This window comes from Oncorhynchus tshawytscha, linkage group LG22, assembly GCF_018296145.1.
Source record: "Oncorhynchus tshawytscha isolate Ot180627B linkage group LG22, Otsh_v2.0, whole genome shotgun sequence".
NCBI classification, from domain to species: Eukaryota; Metazoa; Chordata; class Actinopteri; order Salmoniformes; family Salmonidae; genus Oncorhynchus; species Oncorhynchus tshawytscha.
This window is the reverse complement of record NC_056450.1, coordinates 36,427,486-36,445,182: the sequence shown is the minus strand read 5'-3', so window position 1 is coordinate 36,445,182 and position 17,697 is coordinate 36,427,486. Positions and strand designations below refer to the sequence as shown.

Here is a 17,697-nt window from a genome sequence, read left to right as displayed (position 1 = left end):
CTATAGGGGGTCTGGAGGAGGTCTATAGGGGGTCTGGAGGAGGTCTGGAGGAGGTCTATAGGAGGTCTGGAGGAGGTCTATAGGGGGTCTGGAGGAGGTCTATAGGGGGTCTATAGGGGTCTGGAGGAGGTCTGGAGGAGGTCTATAGGGGGTCTGGAGGAGGTCTGGAGGAGGTCTATAGGGGGTCTGGAGGAGGTCTCTAGGGGGTCTGGAGGAGGTCTATAGGGGGTCTATAGGGGGTCTGGAGGAGGTCTATAGGGGGTCTATGGGGGTCTGGAGGAGGTCTCGAGGAGGTCTATAGGGGGTCTGGAGGAGGTCTATAGGGGGTCTGGAGGAGGTCTGGAGGAGGTCTATAGGGGGTCTATAGGGGTCTGGAGGAGGTCTGGAGGAGGTCTGGAGGAGGTCTATAGGGGGTCTGGAGGAGGTCTGGAGGAGGTCTATAGGAGGTCTGGAGGAGGTCTATAGGGGTCTGGAGGAGGTCTGGAGGAGGTCTATAGGGGTCTGGAGGAGGTCTGGAGGAGGTCTATAGGGGGTCTGGAGGAGGTCTATAGGGGGTCTGGAGGAGGTCTATAGGGGGTCTGGAGGAGGTCTGGAGGAGGTCTATAGGGGGTCTATAGGGGTCTGGAGGAGGTCTGGAGGAGGTCTGGAGGAGGTCTATAGGGGGTCTGGAGGAGGTCTGGAGGAGGTCTATAGGAGGTCTGGAGGAGGTCTATAGGGGTCTGGAGGAGGTCTGGAGGAGGTCTATAGGGGTCTGGAGGAGGTCTGGACGAGGTCTATAGGGGGTCTGGAGGAGGTTTATGGGGGTCTGGAGGAGGTCTATAGGGGGTCTGGAGGAGGTCTGGAGGAGGTCTATAGGAGGTCTGGAGGAGGTGTATCGGGGGTCTATAGGGGGTCTGGAGGAGGTCTGGAGGAGGTCTATAGGGGGTCTGGAGGAGGTCTATAGGGGTCTGGAGGAGGTCTATAGGGGGTCTGGAGGAGGTCTATAGGGGGTCTATAGGGTTCTGGAGGGGGTCTATAGGGGGTCTGGAGGAGGTCTGGAGGAGGTCTATAGGGGTCTGGAGGAGATCTATAGGGGGTCTGGAGGAGGTCTATAGGGGTCTGGAGGAGGTCTGGAGGAGGTCTACAGGGGGTCTGGAGGAGGACTATAGGGGGTCTGGAGGAGGTCTGGAGGAGGTCTATAGGAGGTCTGGAGGAGGTCTATAGGGGTCTGGAGGAGGTCTATAGGGGTCTGGAGGAGGTCTGGAGGAGGTCTATAGGGGGTCTGGAGGAGGTCTATAGGGGGTCTGGAGGAGGTCTGGAGGAGGTCTATAGGGGTCTGGAGGAGGTCTATAGGAGGTCTGGAGGAGGTCTGGAGGAGGTCTATAGGGGGTCTGGAGGAGGTCTATAGGAGGTCTGGAGGAGGTCTGGAGGAGGTCTATAGGGGGTCTGGAGGAGGTCTGGAGGAGGTCTATAGGGGGTCTGGAGGAGGTCTATAGGGGGTCTGGAGGAGGTCTGGAGGAGGTCTATAGGGGGTCTGGAGGAGGTCTATAGGGGTCTGGAGGAGGTCTGGAGGAGGTCTATAGGGGGTCTGGAGGAGGTCTATAGGGGGTCTGGAGGAGGTCTGGAGGAGGTCTATAGGGGTCTGGAGGAGGTCTATAGGGGTCTGGAGGAGGTCTATAGGGGGTCTGGAGGAGGTCTGGAGGAGGTCTATAGGGGGTCTGGAGGAGGTCTATGGAGGAGGTCTATAGGGGGTCTGGAGGAGGTCTGGAGGAGGTCTATAGGAGGTCTGGAGGAGGTCTATAGGGGGTCTGGAGGAGGTCTATAGGGGGTCTATAGGGGTCTGGAGGAGGTCTATAGGGGGTCTGGAGGAGGTCTGGAGGAGGTCTATAGGGGGTCTGGAGGAGGTCTATAGGGGGTCTGGAGGAGGTCTATAGGGGGTCTATAGGGGGTCTGGAGGAGGTCTATAGGGGGTCTATAGGGGGTCTGGAGGAGGTCTCTGAGGAGGTCTATAGGGGGTCTGGAGGAGGTCTATAGGGGTCTGGAGGAGGTCTGGAGGAGGTCTATAGGGGGTCTATAGGGGTCTGGAGGAGGTCTGGAGGAGGTCTGGAGGAGGTCTATAGGGGGTCTGGAGGAGGTCTGGAGGAGGTCTATAGGAGGTCTGGAGGAGGTCTGGAGAGGTCTGGAGGAGGTCTGGAGGAGGTCTATAGGGGTCTGGAGGAGGTCTGGAGGAGGTCTATAGGGGGTCTGGAGGAGGTCTATAGGGGTCTGGAGGAGGTCTGGAGGGGGTCTGGAGGAGGTCTGGAGGAGGTCTATAGGGGGTCTGGAGGGGTCTGGAGGAGGTCTGGAGGAGGTCTGGAGGAGGTCTATAGGGGGTCTGGAGGAGGTCTGGAGGAGGTCTATAGGAGGTCTGGAGGAGGTCTATAGGGGGTCTGGAGGAGGTCTGGAGGAGGTCTATAGGGGTCTGGAGGTCTGGAGGAGGTCTATAGGGGTCTGGAGGAGGTCTGGAGGGGGTCTATAGGGGGTCTGGAGGAGGTCTAGGAGGTCTATAGGGGTCTGGAGGAGGTCATTCTTCTGGAGGAGGTCTGGAGGAGGTCTATAGGGGGTCTGGAGGAGGTCTGGAGGAGGTCTATAGGGGTCTGGAGGAGGTCTATAGGGGGTCTGGTCTGGAGGAGGTCTAGGGGGTCTGGAGGAGGTCTATAGGGGTCTGGAGGAGGTCTATAGGGGGTCTGGAGGAGGTCTATAGGGGGTCTGGAGGAGGTCTGGAGGAGGGGGGTCTGGAGGAGGTCTATAGGAGGTCTGGAGGACGTCTATAGGGGGTCTGGAGGAGGTCTGGAGGAGGTCTACAGGGGGTCTGGAGGAGGACTATAGGGGGTCTGGAGGAGGTCTGGAGGAGGTCTATAGGAGGTCTGGAGGAGGTCTATAGGAGGTCTGGAGGAGGTCTATAGGGGTCTGGAGGAGGTCTGGAGGAGGTCTATAGGGGTCTGGAGGAGGTCTGGAGGAGGTCTATAGGGGGTCTGGAGGAGGTCTAGCAGGGGTCTATAGGGGGTCTGGAGGAGGTCTATAGGGGGTCTGGAGGAGGTCTATAGGGGGTCTGGAGGAGGTCTATAGGGGGTCTATAGGGGGTCTGGAGGAGGTCTATAGGGGGTCTGGAGGAGGTCTATAGGGAGTCTATAGGGGTCTGGAGGAGGTCTGGAGGAGGTCTATAGGGGGTCTAGGAGGTCTATAGGAGGTCTGGAGGAGGTCTATAGGGGGTCTGGAGGAGGTCTATAGGGGGTCTATAGGGGGTCTGGAGGAGGTCTATAGGGGGTCTGGAGGGGTCTGGGGGGTCTGGAGGAGGTCTATAGGGGGTCTGGAGGAGGTCTATAGGGGGTCTGGAGGAGGTCTGGAGGAGGTCTATAGGGGGTCTATAGGGGTCTGGAGGAGGTCTGGAGGAGGTCTGGAGGAGGTCTATAGGGGGTCTGGAGGAGGTCTGGAGGAGGTCTATAGGGGGTCTGGAGGAGGTCTATAGGGGGTCTGGAGGAGGTCTATAGGGGTCTGGAGGAGGTCTGGAGGAGGTCTATAGGGGGTCTGGAGGAGGTCTATAGGGGTCTGGAGGAGGTCTGTAGGGGGGTCTGGAGGAGGTCTGGAGGAGGTCTATAGGAGGTCTGGAGGAGGTGTATCGGGGGTCTATAGGGGGTCTGGAGGAGGTCTGGAGGAGGTCTATAGGGGGTCTGGAGGAGGTCTATAGGGGGTCTGGAGGAGGTCTATAGGGGGTCTGGAGGAGGTCTATAGGGGTCTATAGGGGGTCTGGAGGGGGTCTATAGGGGGTCTGGAGGAGGTCTGGAGGAGGTCTATAGGGGTCTGGAGGAGATCTATAGGGGGTCTGGAGGAGGCCTAGGGGGTCTGGAGGAGGTCTGGAGGAGGTCTATAAGGGGTCTGGAGGAGGTCTATAGGGGGTCTGGAGGAGGTCTGGAGGAGGTCTATAGGAGGTCTGGAGGAGGTCTGGGGGGTCTGGAGGAGGTCTGGAGGAGGTCTATAGGGGGGTCTGGAGGGAGGAGGTCTATAGGGGTCTGGAGGAGGTCTGGAGGAGGTCTATAGGGGTCTGGAGGAGGTCTGGGGGAGGTCTATAGGGGGTCTGGAGGAGGTCTATAGGGGGTCTATAGGGGGGTCTGGAGGAGGTCTATAGGGGGTCTGGAGGAGGTCTATAGGGGGTCTGGAGGAGGTCTGGAGGGGTCTATAGGGGGTCTGGAGGAGGTCTGGAGGAGGTCTATAGGGGTCTGGAGGAGGTCTATAGGAGAGGGTCTGGAGGAGGTCTGGAGGAGGTCTATAGGGGGTCTGGAGGAGGTCTGGAGGAGGTCTAGGGGGTCTGGAGGAGGTCTAGGGGGTCTGGAGGAGGTCTATAGGGGTCTGGAGGAGGTCTGGAGGAGGTCTATAGGGGGTCTGGAGGAGGTCTATAGGGGGTCTGGAGGAGGTCTATGGAGGGGTCTGGAGGAGGTCTGGAGGAGGTCTATAGGGGGTCTGGAGGAGGTCTGGGGTCTATAGGGGGTCTGGAGGAGGTCTGGAGGAGGTCTATAGGGGTCTGGAGGAGGGGGTCTGGAGGAGGTCTATAGGGGGTCTGGAGGAGGTCTGGGGGTCTATAGGGGGAGGGGTCTATAGGGGGTCTGGAGGAGGTCTGGAGGAGGTCTATAGGGGTCTGGAGGAGGTCTATAGGGGGTCTGGAGGAGGTCTGGAGGAGGTCTGGAGGAGGTCTAGGGGGTCTGGAGGAGGACTATAGGGGGTCTGGAGGAGGTCTGGAGGAGGTCTATAGGAGGTCTGGAGGAGGTCTATAGGGGTCTGGAGGAGGTCTGGAGGAGGTCTATAGGGGGTCTGGAGGAGGTCTGGAGGAGGTCTATAGGGGTCTGGAGGAGGTCTGGAGGAGGTCTATAGGGGTCTGGAGGAGGTCTGGAGGAGGTCTATAGGGGGTCTGGAGGAGGTCTATAGGGGGTCTATAGGGGGTCTGGAGGAGGTCTATAGGGGGTCTGGAGGAGGTCTATAGGGGGTCTGGAGGAGGTCTGGGGGTCTATAGGGGGTCTGGAGGAGGTCTGGAGGAGGTCTATAGGGGGTCTGGAGGAGGTCTATAGGAGGTCTGGAGGAGGTCTGGAGGAGGTCTATAGGGGGTCTGGAGGAGGTCTGGAGGAGGTCTATAGGGGGTCTGGAGGAGGTCTATAGGGGGTCTGGAGGAGGTCTATAGGGGGTCTATAGGGGGTCTGGAGGAGGTCTATAGGGGTCTGGAGGAGGTCTGGAAGAGGTCTATAGGGGGTCTGGAGGAGGTCTATAGGGGTCTGGATAGGGGTCTGGAGGAGGTCTATAGGGGGTCTGGAGTAGGTCTGGAGGAGGTCTATAGGGGGTCTGGAGGAGGTCTGGAGGAGGTCTATAGGAGGTCTATAGGAGGTCTGGAGGAGGTCTATAGGGGGTCTGGAGGAGGTCTATAGGGGGTCTGGAGGAGGTCTATAGGGGGTCTGGAGGAGGTCTATAGGGGTCTGGAGGAGGTCTGGAAGAGGTCTATAGGGGGTCTGGAGGAGGTCTAGGGGGTCTATAGGGGGTCTGGAGGAGGTCTGGAAGAGTTCTATAGGGGGTCTGGAGGAGGTCTGGAGGAGGTCTATATGGGTCTGCAGGAGGTCTGGAGGAGGGGGGTCTGGAGGAGGTCTGGAGGAGGTCTATAGGGGTCTGGAGGAGGTCTATAGGGGGTCTGGAGGAGGTCTGGAGGAGGTCTATAGGGGGTCTGGAGGAGGTCTATAGGGGGTCTATAGGGGGTCTGGAGGAGGTCTATTGGGGTCTGGAGGAGGTCTGGAAGAGGTCTATAGGGGTCTGGAGGAGGTCTATAGGGGGTCTGGAGGAGGTCTATAGGGGGTCTATAGGGGGTCTGGAGGAGGTCTAGGAGGTCTATAGGGGTCTATAGGGGGTCTATAGGATGTCTGGAGGAGGTCTATAGGGTCTGCTGGGGGTCTATAGGGGGTCTGGAGGGGGTCTATAGGGGTCTGCTGGGGGTCTGGAGGGGTCTATAGGAGGTCTGGAGGTCTGCTGGGGTCTATAGGGGGTCTGCTGGGGATCTCGTGGGGGCAGTAGCACTGGAATCATGCTAAATCTTCCTTTAATCACACCAAAGCTGAGATAAACCAATGCAGCTGATCCTTTATCACTGTGCTGCCAACTGTCACAGCTATTAAAGCTGCTTAGATACACCACAGAGCTAGTGGACCGTCTGGGAGAGATAGAGAGGAAAGACAGATACGGAGGGAAAGATGGAGAGTTGTGGAGGGAGGGTGAGATGGAGGGAACAGGTGAGAGTGGAGGGAGAAACACAATCACATGATAAGAGACATTTGTTTTCTGGAGATAATTCAGATGGTGGTGATGCCCCCCTGGTGGTGTGTGTGTGTGTGTGTGTTTGTGTGTGTGTGTGTGTGTGTGTATGTGTTTGTGTGTGAGTCAAATCAGACACACACACAACATCCTCCCACTGCACAACTCACAGGAGAGAGAGTCTTTTTAATTTAACCAGTGATCAGCCAGCCACCAGCCCCAATACATTTCCCTCCTCCCATTGTCCTAATGTATACTTCTTGACCAAAAGTATGTGGACACGTGCTCGTTCAAATCAAATCAAATCAAATCAAATGTTATTTGTCACATACACATGGTTAGCAGATGTTAATGCGAGTGTAGCGAAATGCTTGTGCTTCTAGTTCCGACAATGCAGTAATAACCAACAAGTAATCTAACTAACAATTCCAAAACTACTGTCTTATACACAGTGTAAGGGGATAAAGAATATGTACATAAGGATATATGAATGAGTGATGGTACAGAGCAGCATAGGCAAGATACAGTAGATGGTATCGAGTACAGTATATACATATGAGATGAGTATGTAAACAAAGTGGCATAGTTAAAGTGGCTAGTGATACATGTATTACATAAGGATGCAGTCGATGATATAGAGTACAGTATGCATATGAGATGAATAATGTAGGGTATGTAAACACTATATAAGGTAGCATTGTTTAAAGTGGCTAGTGATATATTTACATCATTTCCCATCAATTCCCATTATTAAAGTGGCTGGAGTTGAGTCAGTGTCAGTGTCAGTGTGTTGGCAGCAGCCACTCAATGTTAGTGGTGGCTGTTTAACAGTCTGATGGCCTTGAGATAGAAGCTGTTTTTCAGTCTCTCGGTCCCAGCTTTGATGCACCTGTACTGACCTCGCCTTCTGGATGATAGCGGGGTGAACAGGCAGTGGCTCGGGTGGTTGATGTCCTTGATGATCTTTATGGCCTTCCTATAACATCGGGTGGTGTAGGTGTCCTGGAGGGCAGGTAGTTTGCCCCCGGTGATGCGTTGTGCAGACCTCACTACCCTCTGGAGAGCCTTACAGTTGAGGGCGGAGCAGTTGCCGTACCAGGCGGTGATACAGCCCGCCAGGATGCTCTCGATTGTGCATCTGTAGAAGTTTGTGAGTGCTTTTGGTGACAAGCCGAATTTCTTCAGCCTCCTGAGGTTGAAGAGGCGCTGCTGCGCCTTCTTCACGATGCTGTCTGTGTGAGTGGACCAATTCAGTTTGTCTGTGATGTGTATGCCGAGGAACTTAAAACTTGCTACCCTCTCCACTACTGTTCCATCGATGTGAACATCTCATTCAGAAATCATGGGCATTAATATGGAGTTGGTCCCTCCTTTGCTGCTATAAGAGCCTCCACTCTCCTGGGAAGGCTTTCTACTAGATGTTGGAACATTGCTGCGGGGACTTGCTTCCATTCAGCCACAAGAGCGTTAGTGAGATCAGGCGCTGATGTTGGGCGATTAGGCCTGGTTCGCAGTCGGCGTTCCAATTCTTCCCAAATGTGTTTGATGTGGTTGAGGTCAGGGCTTTGTGCAGACATGTTCTTCCACACCGATTTCAACAAACCATTTCTATATGGACCTTGCTTTGTGCCCAGGGGCATTGTCATGCTGAAACAGGAAAGGGCCTTCCCCAGACCGTTGCCACAATGTTGGAAGCACAGAATCGTATAGAATGTCATTGTATGCTGTAGAGTTAAGATTTCCCTTCACTCAAACTAATGGGTCCTTGCCCGAACCACAAAAAACAGCCCCAGACCATTATTCCTCCACCAAACGTTACAGGCGGCACTATGCATTCGGGTAAGAAGTGTTTTCCTGGCATCCCCCGAACCAAGATTCTCTTCATTACGGGCCATTCTACTGCTAATGTTTGTCTATGGAGATTTCATGGCTGTGTTCCCGATTTTATACACCTGTCAGCAACGAGTGTGGCTGAAATAGAATCCACTAATTTAACGCCCACATACTTTTGGCCATGTAATTCATCATATAAAGTAATTTACTCTCCTGCCTCACACACACACACACGCAGTCATACACACACACATACACACATGCAGTCACACACACACACACACACACACAGTCACACACACGCACACAGTCACACACACACACACACAGTCACACACACGCACAGTCACACACACGCACAGTCACACACACACACACACACACACACACACACACACACACACACACACAGTCACACACATGCACAGTCACACACACGCACAGTCACACACACACACACACACAGTCACACACACACGCACAGTCACACACACAGTCACACACACACACACAGACACACACACACCATCACAAACACACAGTCACACACACACACACACACAGTCACACACACACAAGCACAGTCACACACACACAGTCACACATACACACACACACACACACACACACATGCACAGTCACACACACACACAGACACACACACACAGTCACAAACACACAGTCACACACACACACGCACAGTCACACACACGCACAGTCACACACACATGCACAGACACACACACACAGTCACAAACACACAGTCACGCACACACACGCACAGTCACGCAGACACACACACAGTCACACACAGTCACACACAGTCACACACAGTCACACACAGTCACACACAGTCACACACGCACAGTCACACACACACGCACAGACACACACACACAGTCACGCACACACAGTCACACACACACACGCACAGTCACACACACACACACAGTCACACACAGTCACACACACAGTCACACACACACACACAGTCATACACACACGCACAGTCACACACACACACACAGTCACACACACACACAGTCACACACACACACACAGTCACACACACACACACACACACACAGTCACACACACACACACACAGTCACACACACACACACAGTCACACACGCACACACACAGTCACACACACACACACACACACACAGTCAGACACACACGCACAGTCACACACACACACACAGTCTCACACACACACACACACACAGTCACACACACACACAGGGGAGTATGCAGTGGAGGTGTTCCACCGGAAGACAATTGTATTTTTGTACAATACAGATCTAGTTAATTAAAGACAGACTAAACCATCACAACCAAGAACAATGGAATCACCTGCCAAGAACAATGGAATCACCTACCAAGAACAATGGAATCACCTACCAAGAACAATGGATTCACCTACCAAGAACAATGGAATCACCTACCAAGAACAATGGAATCACCTACCAAGAACAATGGAATCACCTATCTGTTTTCCATTACCTATTAATGCTATATTTGGGTCAAGAGTTAATTGTGTTGGGGACTTTGAGTCTATGAGTGATCCCTCTACACCTAAAGCGTAATTAAAACTCAATGTCAAAAACTTTTCAAAATATACTTTTGTCAATGTGTCAATACGATGTCACTGAACTCCTCTGAACCCTTTTGCTCCCTGCCTTCTCTCAGCACTCCCAGCTACAACTATGCCCCGAACCCGGACAAGCACTGGATCATGAGTTACACTGGTTCCATGAAGCCCATCCACATGGAGTTCACCAACATGCTACAGAGGAAGAGGCTGCAGACCCTGCTCTCTGTGGACGACAGCGTGGAGAAGGTGAGCCTAGCGCCACCCCCTAAATACAGGATCCCTTTACGTCTCTGTTGGTAGAGCATGGCGCTTGCAAGGCCAGGGTATTGTGTTCGATTCCCGGGGCCACCCTTATGTAAAATGTATGCATGCATGACTGTAGGTTGCTTCAGATAAAAGTGTCTGCTAAATGGGATACATTATCATCATATATTATTAATTCTGCATGTTTCCATCTGTACCTGTCCATCAATACATTCCATTGCCCTAGCAGAGACCATCAGTACATTCCATTGCCCTAGCAGAGACCATCAGTACATTCCATTGACATACTAGAGACCATCAGTACATTCCATTGTCCTAGCAGAGACCATCAGTACATTCCATTGTCCTAGCAGAGACCATCAGTACATTCCATTGTCCTAGCAGAGACCATCAGTACATTCCATTGACATAGTAGAGACCATCAGTACATTCCATTGTCCTAGCAGAGACCATCAGTACATTCCATTGTCCTAGCAGAGACCATCAGTACATTCCATTGTCCTAGCAGAGACGATTAGTACATTCCATGGTCCTAGCAGAGACCATCAGTACATTCCATTGTCCTAGCAGAGACCATCAGTACATTCCATTGTCTAGCAGAGACCATCAGTACATTCCATTGCCCTAGCAGAGACCATCACTATCTGTCCTGTGTTAATTGCTATCTGTCCTTTGTTCTAGGTGTATAACTTGCTATCTGTCCTGTGTTCTAGGTGTATAACATGCTATCTGTCCTGTGTTCTAGGTGTATAACATGCTATCTGTCCTGTGTTCTAGGTGTATAACATGCTATCTGTCCTGTGTTCTAGGTGTATAACTTGCTATCTGTCCTGTGTTCTAGGTGTATAACATGCTATCTGTCCTGTGTTCTAGGTGTATAACATGCTATCTGTCCTGTGTTCTAGGTGTATAACATGCTATCTGTCCTGTGTTCTAGGTGTATAACATGCTGGCTGAGACTGGAGAACTGGACAACACATATATTATCTACACAGCTGACCACGGCTACCACATTGGTCAGTTTGGCCTGGTCAAGGGCAAGTCCATGCCCTACGAGTTTGACATTCGAGTACCCTTCTACATCCGAGGGCCCAACGTGGAGGCAGGAGCCAGGTAAGGTTCTAAGGGCTGTTGTATCATATGGCTGTATGGGTGCTGATCTGTGGATGACGTAACCCCCCCGTGGAACTGATGCATACATACTAACATCAAACCTTTTGTGTCATTATACATCATCCAAATCCTCTACATAGCTGTTCTATCCCCCTGATCCCTCTGTAAGACCACTGGCAGAGAGCGAGAGAGAGATGAGAGATGAGGTAGAGATGAGAGAAAGAGATGGGAGATGTCTATTTATATTACAACAGAAGAACAGTAACATCTGCCTGATCACAGAGGGATTGACTTTGTTTTGCTCTCATTTGTTTGGATGATTTAGACAGTCAGTTGAACATCACCATTCAGTGTCAAGTCCTCTTGGGCCAGGGGACACTCAGACACTATACAGTTGAAGTAGGATGTTTACATACACTTAGCTTGGAGTCATAAAAACTAGTTTTTCAACCACTCCACACATTTCTTGATAACAAACTATAATTTTGGCAAGTTGGTTAGAACATCTACTTTGTGCATGACACAAGTTATTTTTCCAACAATTGTTTACAGACAGATTATTTAATTTATAATTCACTGTATCACAATTCCAGTGGGTCAGAAGTACACTAAGTTGACTGTGCCTTTAAACAGCTTGGAAAATTCCCAAAAACGATGTCATGGCTTTAGAAGCTTCTGATAGGCTAATTGACATCATTTGAGTCAATTGGAGGTGTACCTGTGGATGTATTTCAAGACCTATCTTCAAACGCAGTGCCTCTTTGCTTGACATCATTGGAAAATCAAAAGAAATCAGTCAAGACCTCAGAAAGAAAATTGTAGACCTCAAAAAGTCTGGTTCATCCTTGGGAGAAATTTCCAAATGCCTCAAGGTTCCACATTCATCTGTACAAGCAATAGTATGCAAGTATAAACGCCATGGGACCACGCAGCTGTGAAACCGCTCAGGAAGGAGACGCGTTCTGTCTCCTAGGGATTAACGTACTTTGGTGCGAAAAATGCAAATCAATCACAGAACATCAAAGGAACTTGTGAAGATGCTGGAGGAAACAGGTACGAAAGTATCTATATTCACAGTAAAACGAGTCATATATCGACATAACCTGAAAGGCCACACAGCAAGGAAGAGCCACTGCTCCAAAACCGCCATAAAAAAGCCAGACTACGGTTTGCAACTGCACATGGGGACAAAGATCGTACTTTCTGGAGAAATGTCCTCTGGTCTGATGAAACAATAATATAACTGTTTGGCCATAATAACCATTGCTATGTTTGGAGGAAAAAGGGGGAGGCTTGCAAGCCAAAGAACACCATCCCAACCGTGAAGCACGGGGTCGGCAACATCATGTTTTGGGGGTGCTTTGCTGCAGGAGGGACTGGGGCACTTCACAAAATAGATGACATCATGAGGAAAGAAAATGGTGTGGATATAATGAAGCAACATCTCAAGACATCAGTCAGGAACTTAAAGCTTGGTCATAAATGGGTCTTCCAAATGGATAACGATCCCAAGCATACCTCCAAAGTTGTGGCAAAATGGCTTAAACCTCTTGCGTCGACCCGAGACGCAATCGTCCCATCTAGCCATCAGCAAATGCAAATGCGCTACGCCAAATGCTAATAGCACTCGTTAAAACTCAAACGTTCATTAAAACACACATGCAGGGTACTGAATTAAAGCTACACTCGTTGTGAATCTAGCCAACAAGTCAGATTATTAAAATGCTTTTCGGCGAAAGCATGAGAAGCTATTATCTGATAGCATGCAACACCCCGAAATACCTGAATGCGACGTAAACAAAATAATTGGCGTAGCCGGCGCTACACAAATAGCAGAAATAAAATATAAAACTTTCATTACCTTGGACGAGCTTCTTTGTTGGCACTCCTATATGTCCCATAAACATCACTATTGGGTCTTTTTTCGATTAAATCGGTCCATATATACCCAAAATATACATCTATGGAAACTGTGTGATTCAGAAAAAACACAGTTTCAAAACGCTACGTCATTTTTTAAAATTAAAAAAGTTGACGATAAACTTTCACAAAACACTTCAAAATACTTTTGTAATCCAACTTTAGGTATTAGTAAACGTTAATAATATATCAAATTGATCACGGGGCGATGTGTATTCAATAGCTCCACGATTTCAAATCATGTTCCGAAATCTCTCTTCCAAAACTTCCTGTCGGAGACCGGATGGAAAGTGGTCTCTCTAACTCGTTTGACCAAGAAACAACGAGAAGGCAATTGACAAGACTGGCGACATTGTGTGTGTGGAAGCTGTAGGACTTGCAATCTCGGCCCCATTTAATTTCGTGTCCCTTAAACAATACATGCAAGTGGCGCATGGATATTTTTTCCAGTTTTCAGTGATCAGTTTTTCTTGCGCTTTTCGATGAAACAGACGCTCTGTTATAGTCACAGCCATGATTTAACCAGTTTTAGAAACGTGAGAGTGTTTTCTATCCACACATACTAATCATATGCATATACTATATTCCTGGCATGAGTAGCAGGACGCCGAAATGTTGCGCGATTTTTAACAGAATGTTCGAAAAAGTAGGGGGTCGACTTAAGAGGCTAATTAGGACAACAAAGTCATGGTATTGGAGTGGCCATCACAAAGCCCTGACCTCAATCCCATAGAAAATTTGTGGTTAGAACTGAAAAAATGTGTGTGAGTAAGGAGGCCTACAAACCTAACTCAGTTACACAAGCTCTGTCAGGAGGAATGGGCCAAAATTCACCCAACTTATTGTGGGAAGCTTGTGGAAGGCTACTCAAAACATTTGACCCAAGTTAAACCATTTAAAGGCAGTACTACCAAATACTATTTGAGTGTATGTAAACTTCTGACGCACTGGGAATGTGATGAAAGAAATAAAAGCTGAAATAAATCATTCTCTCTACTACTGTTCTGACATTACACACTCTTAACATAAAGCATAACTGACCTAAAACAGGGATTTTTTACGAGGATTAAATGTCAGGAATTGTGAAAGACTGATTTTTAATGCATTTGGCTAAGGTGTATGTGTCACGAGCGTCGTAGTGAGGAGACCAAAGCGCAGCGTGGTGTCAATACATCCTTTTAATGATACACGAAAAAACACGAAGTACACTAAACAAACAAACAAAAGAACAAGACGAACGTGACCGCTATCAATACTGAGTGCAAACATGCAACATCACATAGACAATAACCCACGAACCACAATACAAAACAGGCTACCTAAATATGGTTCCCAATCAGAGACAACGACAAACACCTGCCACTGATTGAGAACCATATCAGGCCAAAACACATAGAAACAGACTAACTAGACATCCAACATAGAATGCCCACTCATATCACACCCTGACCAAACAAAACATAGAAACAAACAACGCAAATAATGGTCAGAGTGTGACAGTATGTAAACCTTCGACTTCAACTCTATAACACAATTCAAGAAACGACCCAGATGCAGACACAGGAGGCAGATAGTTTGAATCTCAAAATGTTTATTTTAACACAGGGGGCAGGCAGAGGGCAAATCGAGGGCAGGCAGAGGTTCATCGTAATCCAGGAGAGTCAGACAGGTACAGGACAGCAGGCAGGATCAGGGTCAGGACAGGCAGAAGGGTCAGAACCAGGAAGACTAAAAACAAAAACTTGAGAAAGAGGAAAATGGGAATATACACACCGGTACGACCCGACAAAGACAAGTCGAGCTGGCAACAGGCAAACAGAAAATGCAGGTATAAACACACAGGGTGTAATGCGGAAAACAATGGTGTTGTGCTCTACGACCCCCACAATTGTCATGGGATTCGTCTGAAGGTACATACAAATGAATGGAAGTCTGGAGGTAGTTTTTTTTTCATCAGAAATAAGGGGTTAAATATGTGTCCAAAAAAAAAAATTCCTGAGCTTTCTCATATCTCCTAGATATAGGACAGATACTTCAAAACCTCATATCTCCTAGATATAGGACACTATATACAGTATACAGATACTTCAAAACCTCATATCTCCTAGATATAGGACACTATATACAGTATACAGATACTTCAAAACCTCATATCTCCTAGATATAGGACACTATATACAGTATACAGATACTTCAAAACCTCATATCTCCTAGATATAGGACACTATATACAGTATACAGATACTTCAAAACCTCATATCTCCTAGATATAGGACACTATATACAGTATACAGATACTTCAAAACCTCATCTCCTAGATATAGGATACTATATACAGTATACAGATACTTCAAAACCTCATATCTCCTAGATATAGGACAGATACTTCAAAACCTCATATCTCCTAGATATAGGACAGATACTTCAAAACCTCATATATCCTAGATATAGGACAGATACTTCAAAACCTTATTCCTTATGAAGTACTGTTTTCTTCATTTTTTTACAATTTATGAATGTGTTATTTAATGCTTTTCTATGGGCTATAATAGTAAAGGACAAATTCTATATTTTGTCAAATAATTTTAGATATTTTTTTACACCTAAAGTGGTCCTAAAATTCATGTTCGTCTTAAAACAATTCCATTAGGTTAGCTTAGTAAGGAATAGAGGGAGTGAAGGGAGTGTGCCTAAGATGGGGGATTTACTTTTGGAGGGAAGGAAGAAAGGTGAAAGGAATCTGGTGTATGGTTGATATGACTGGACAAATGGCATACAGAGCCTAAGGGTTGAATACCCCCGCTCCCTTTTCCTCTCCGTCTGTCCTGAGAGTCCTCCTATTCTCTTCTGTCTGGACTCTAGATCTCTGGAGCAGATATTTGTCAGCTTCACATGTTTATGATCTGTTACCTGACCCCTCTACTCTCTTTCTCTCTCTCTCTCAATTCAATTCAAGGCGCTTAATTGGCATGGGAAACATATGTTATCATTGCCAAAGCAAGTGAAATTGATAATATACAAAAGTGATTTGTGATTGTGAACAGAGCCCCAGGACCAGCTTGGTTAGGGGACTCTTCTCTAGGTTCATCTCTCTGTAGGTGATGGCTTTGTTAAGGAAAGTTTGGGAATCGCTTCCTTGGTTGTAAATTTTAACGTATTTTTTCTGGTTTTTGATCATTAGTGGGTATCGGCCTAATTCTGCTCTCCATTCATTATTTGGTGTTTTCCGTTCTACACAGAGCATATTTTAGCAGAATTCTGCATGCAGAGACTCAATTTGGTGTTTGTCCGATTTTGTGAATTCTTGGTTGGTGAGCGGACCCCAGACCTCACATCCATAAAGGGAAATGGGTTCTATAACTGATTCAAGTATTTTTAGCCAGATCCTAATTGGTATGTCAACATTTCTGTTCCTTTTGATGGCAAGGAATTTCCATCTTGCCTGTTCACAGCTTTGTGGAAGTTACCTTTGGCACTGATGTTTAGGCCAAGGTATGTATATTTTTTGTGTGCCCTAGGGCAACAGTGTCTAGACAGAATTTGTATTTGTGGTCCTGGCGACTGGACCTTTTCTGAAACATCATTATATTTGTCTTAGTGAGATGTACTGTCAAGGCCCAGGTCTGGCAGAATCTGTGCAGAAGATCTAGGTGCTGCTGTAGGCCCTCCTTGATCATTAGCAAACTGTAGATATTTTACTTCGGATTCAGATTCTAGTAGGGTGAGGCCGGGTGCTGCAGACTGTTCTAGTGCCCTCGCCAATTCGTTGATATATACGTCGAAGAGGGTGGGGGTTAAGCTGCATCCCTGTCTCACCCCACGGCCCTGTGGGAAGAAATGTGCTCTTTTTTTGTCAATTTTAACCTCACACTTGTTTTTTGTGTACATGGATTTTATAATGTCATATTTTTTTCCCCTTCTCTCACTCTCTCTCTCTCTCTCTCTCTCTCTCTCTCTCTCTCTCTCTCTGTCTCTGTCTCTGTCTCTCTCTCTCTCTCTCTCTCTCTCTCTGTCTCTCTCTCTCTCTCTGTCTCTCTCTCTCTCTCTCTCTCTCTCTCTCTCTCTCTCTGTCTCTCTCTCTCTCTCTCTCTCTCTCTATATATATATATATATATATCTTTCTCTTTCTGTTTCTCTCTCTCTCACTTTCTCTCTCTCTCTCTGTTTCTCGGTCGCTTCCATCTCTCACTCTCCATCCCTCTCATCAGCTGACGTTAACCAACCAGATACCATCTGACATGCGCCGTAATAACCTTGTCCCCTTATCTCCTCCTGCGTCTCCATAGCAACCCTCACGTGGTGCTGAACATTGACTTGGCGCCCACCATCCTGGACATCGCTGGCATGGACGTCCCTCCGGACATGGACGGCAAGTCCATCCTCAAACTGCTGGACATAGAGAGACCAGTCAACAGGTATGGAGCAGAAAAGGATAAACTCCTGCCAATAACTATGTTTATTCTGTATGTTGACAGGCCATAGATCACTGACAGAAGTAACTGCATATCCTCTAGGTCCCTTAAATTCAACTCTGGACATGGAAGCCAGTTCCACTGCTTTTAAAAGGATTTGCCTCTAATCAGGCACTGATTTAGGACACCAGGTGGGTGCCAGAAATGATCAGGTAGAACAGGAAAACCAAACAGACTCCGGACCCCTGCTCTAGG

The 17,697-nt window shown here is 48.7% G+C and overlaps 1 protein-coding gene across 7 annotated transcripts in view; it reads left to right on the top strand.

Annotated features, from left to right (window-relative positions):
- The window catches only part of LOC112222430 (extracellular sulfatase Sulf-2-like), a 290,565-nt gene that overhangs the window by 246,277 nt on the left and 26,591 nt on the right, over positions 1-17,697 (top strand). For all 7 annotated transcript variants that reach the window (XM_042304151.1, XM_042304155.1, XM_042304150.1 and 4 more), the window contains 3 exons: positions 9,829-9,979; positions 10,935-11,110; positions 17,317-17,445. In XM_042304151.1, the coding sequence (XP_042160085.1) occupies positions 9,829-9,979; positions 10,935-11,110; positions 17,317-17,445 (456 nt within the window). The remainder of the gene's footprint in view (positions 1-9,828; positions 9,980-10,934; positions 11,111-17,316; positions 17,446-17,697) is intronic.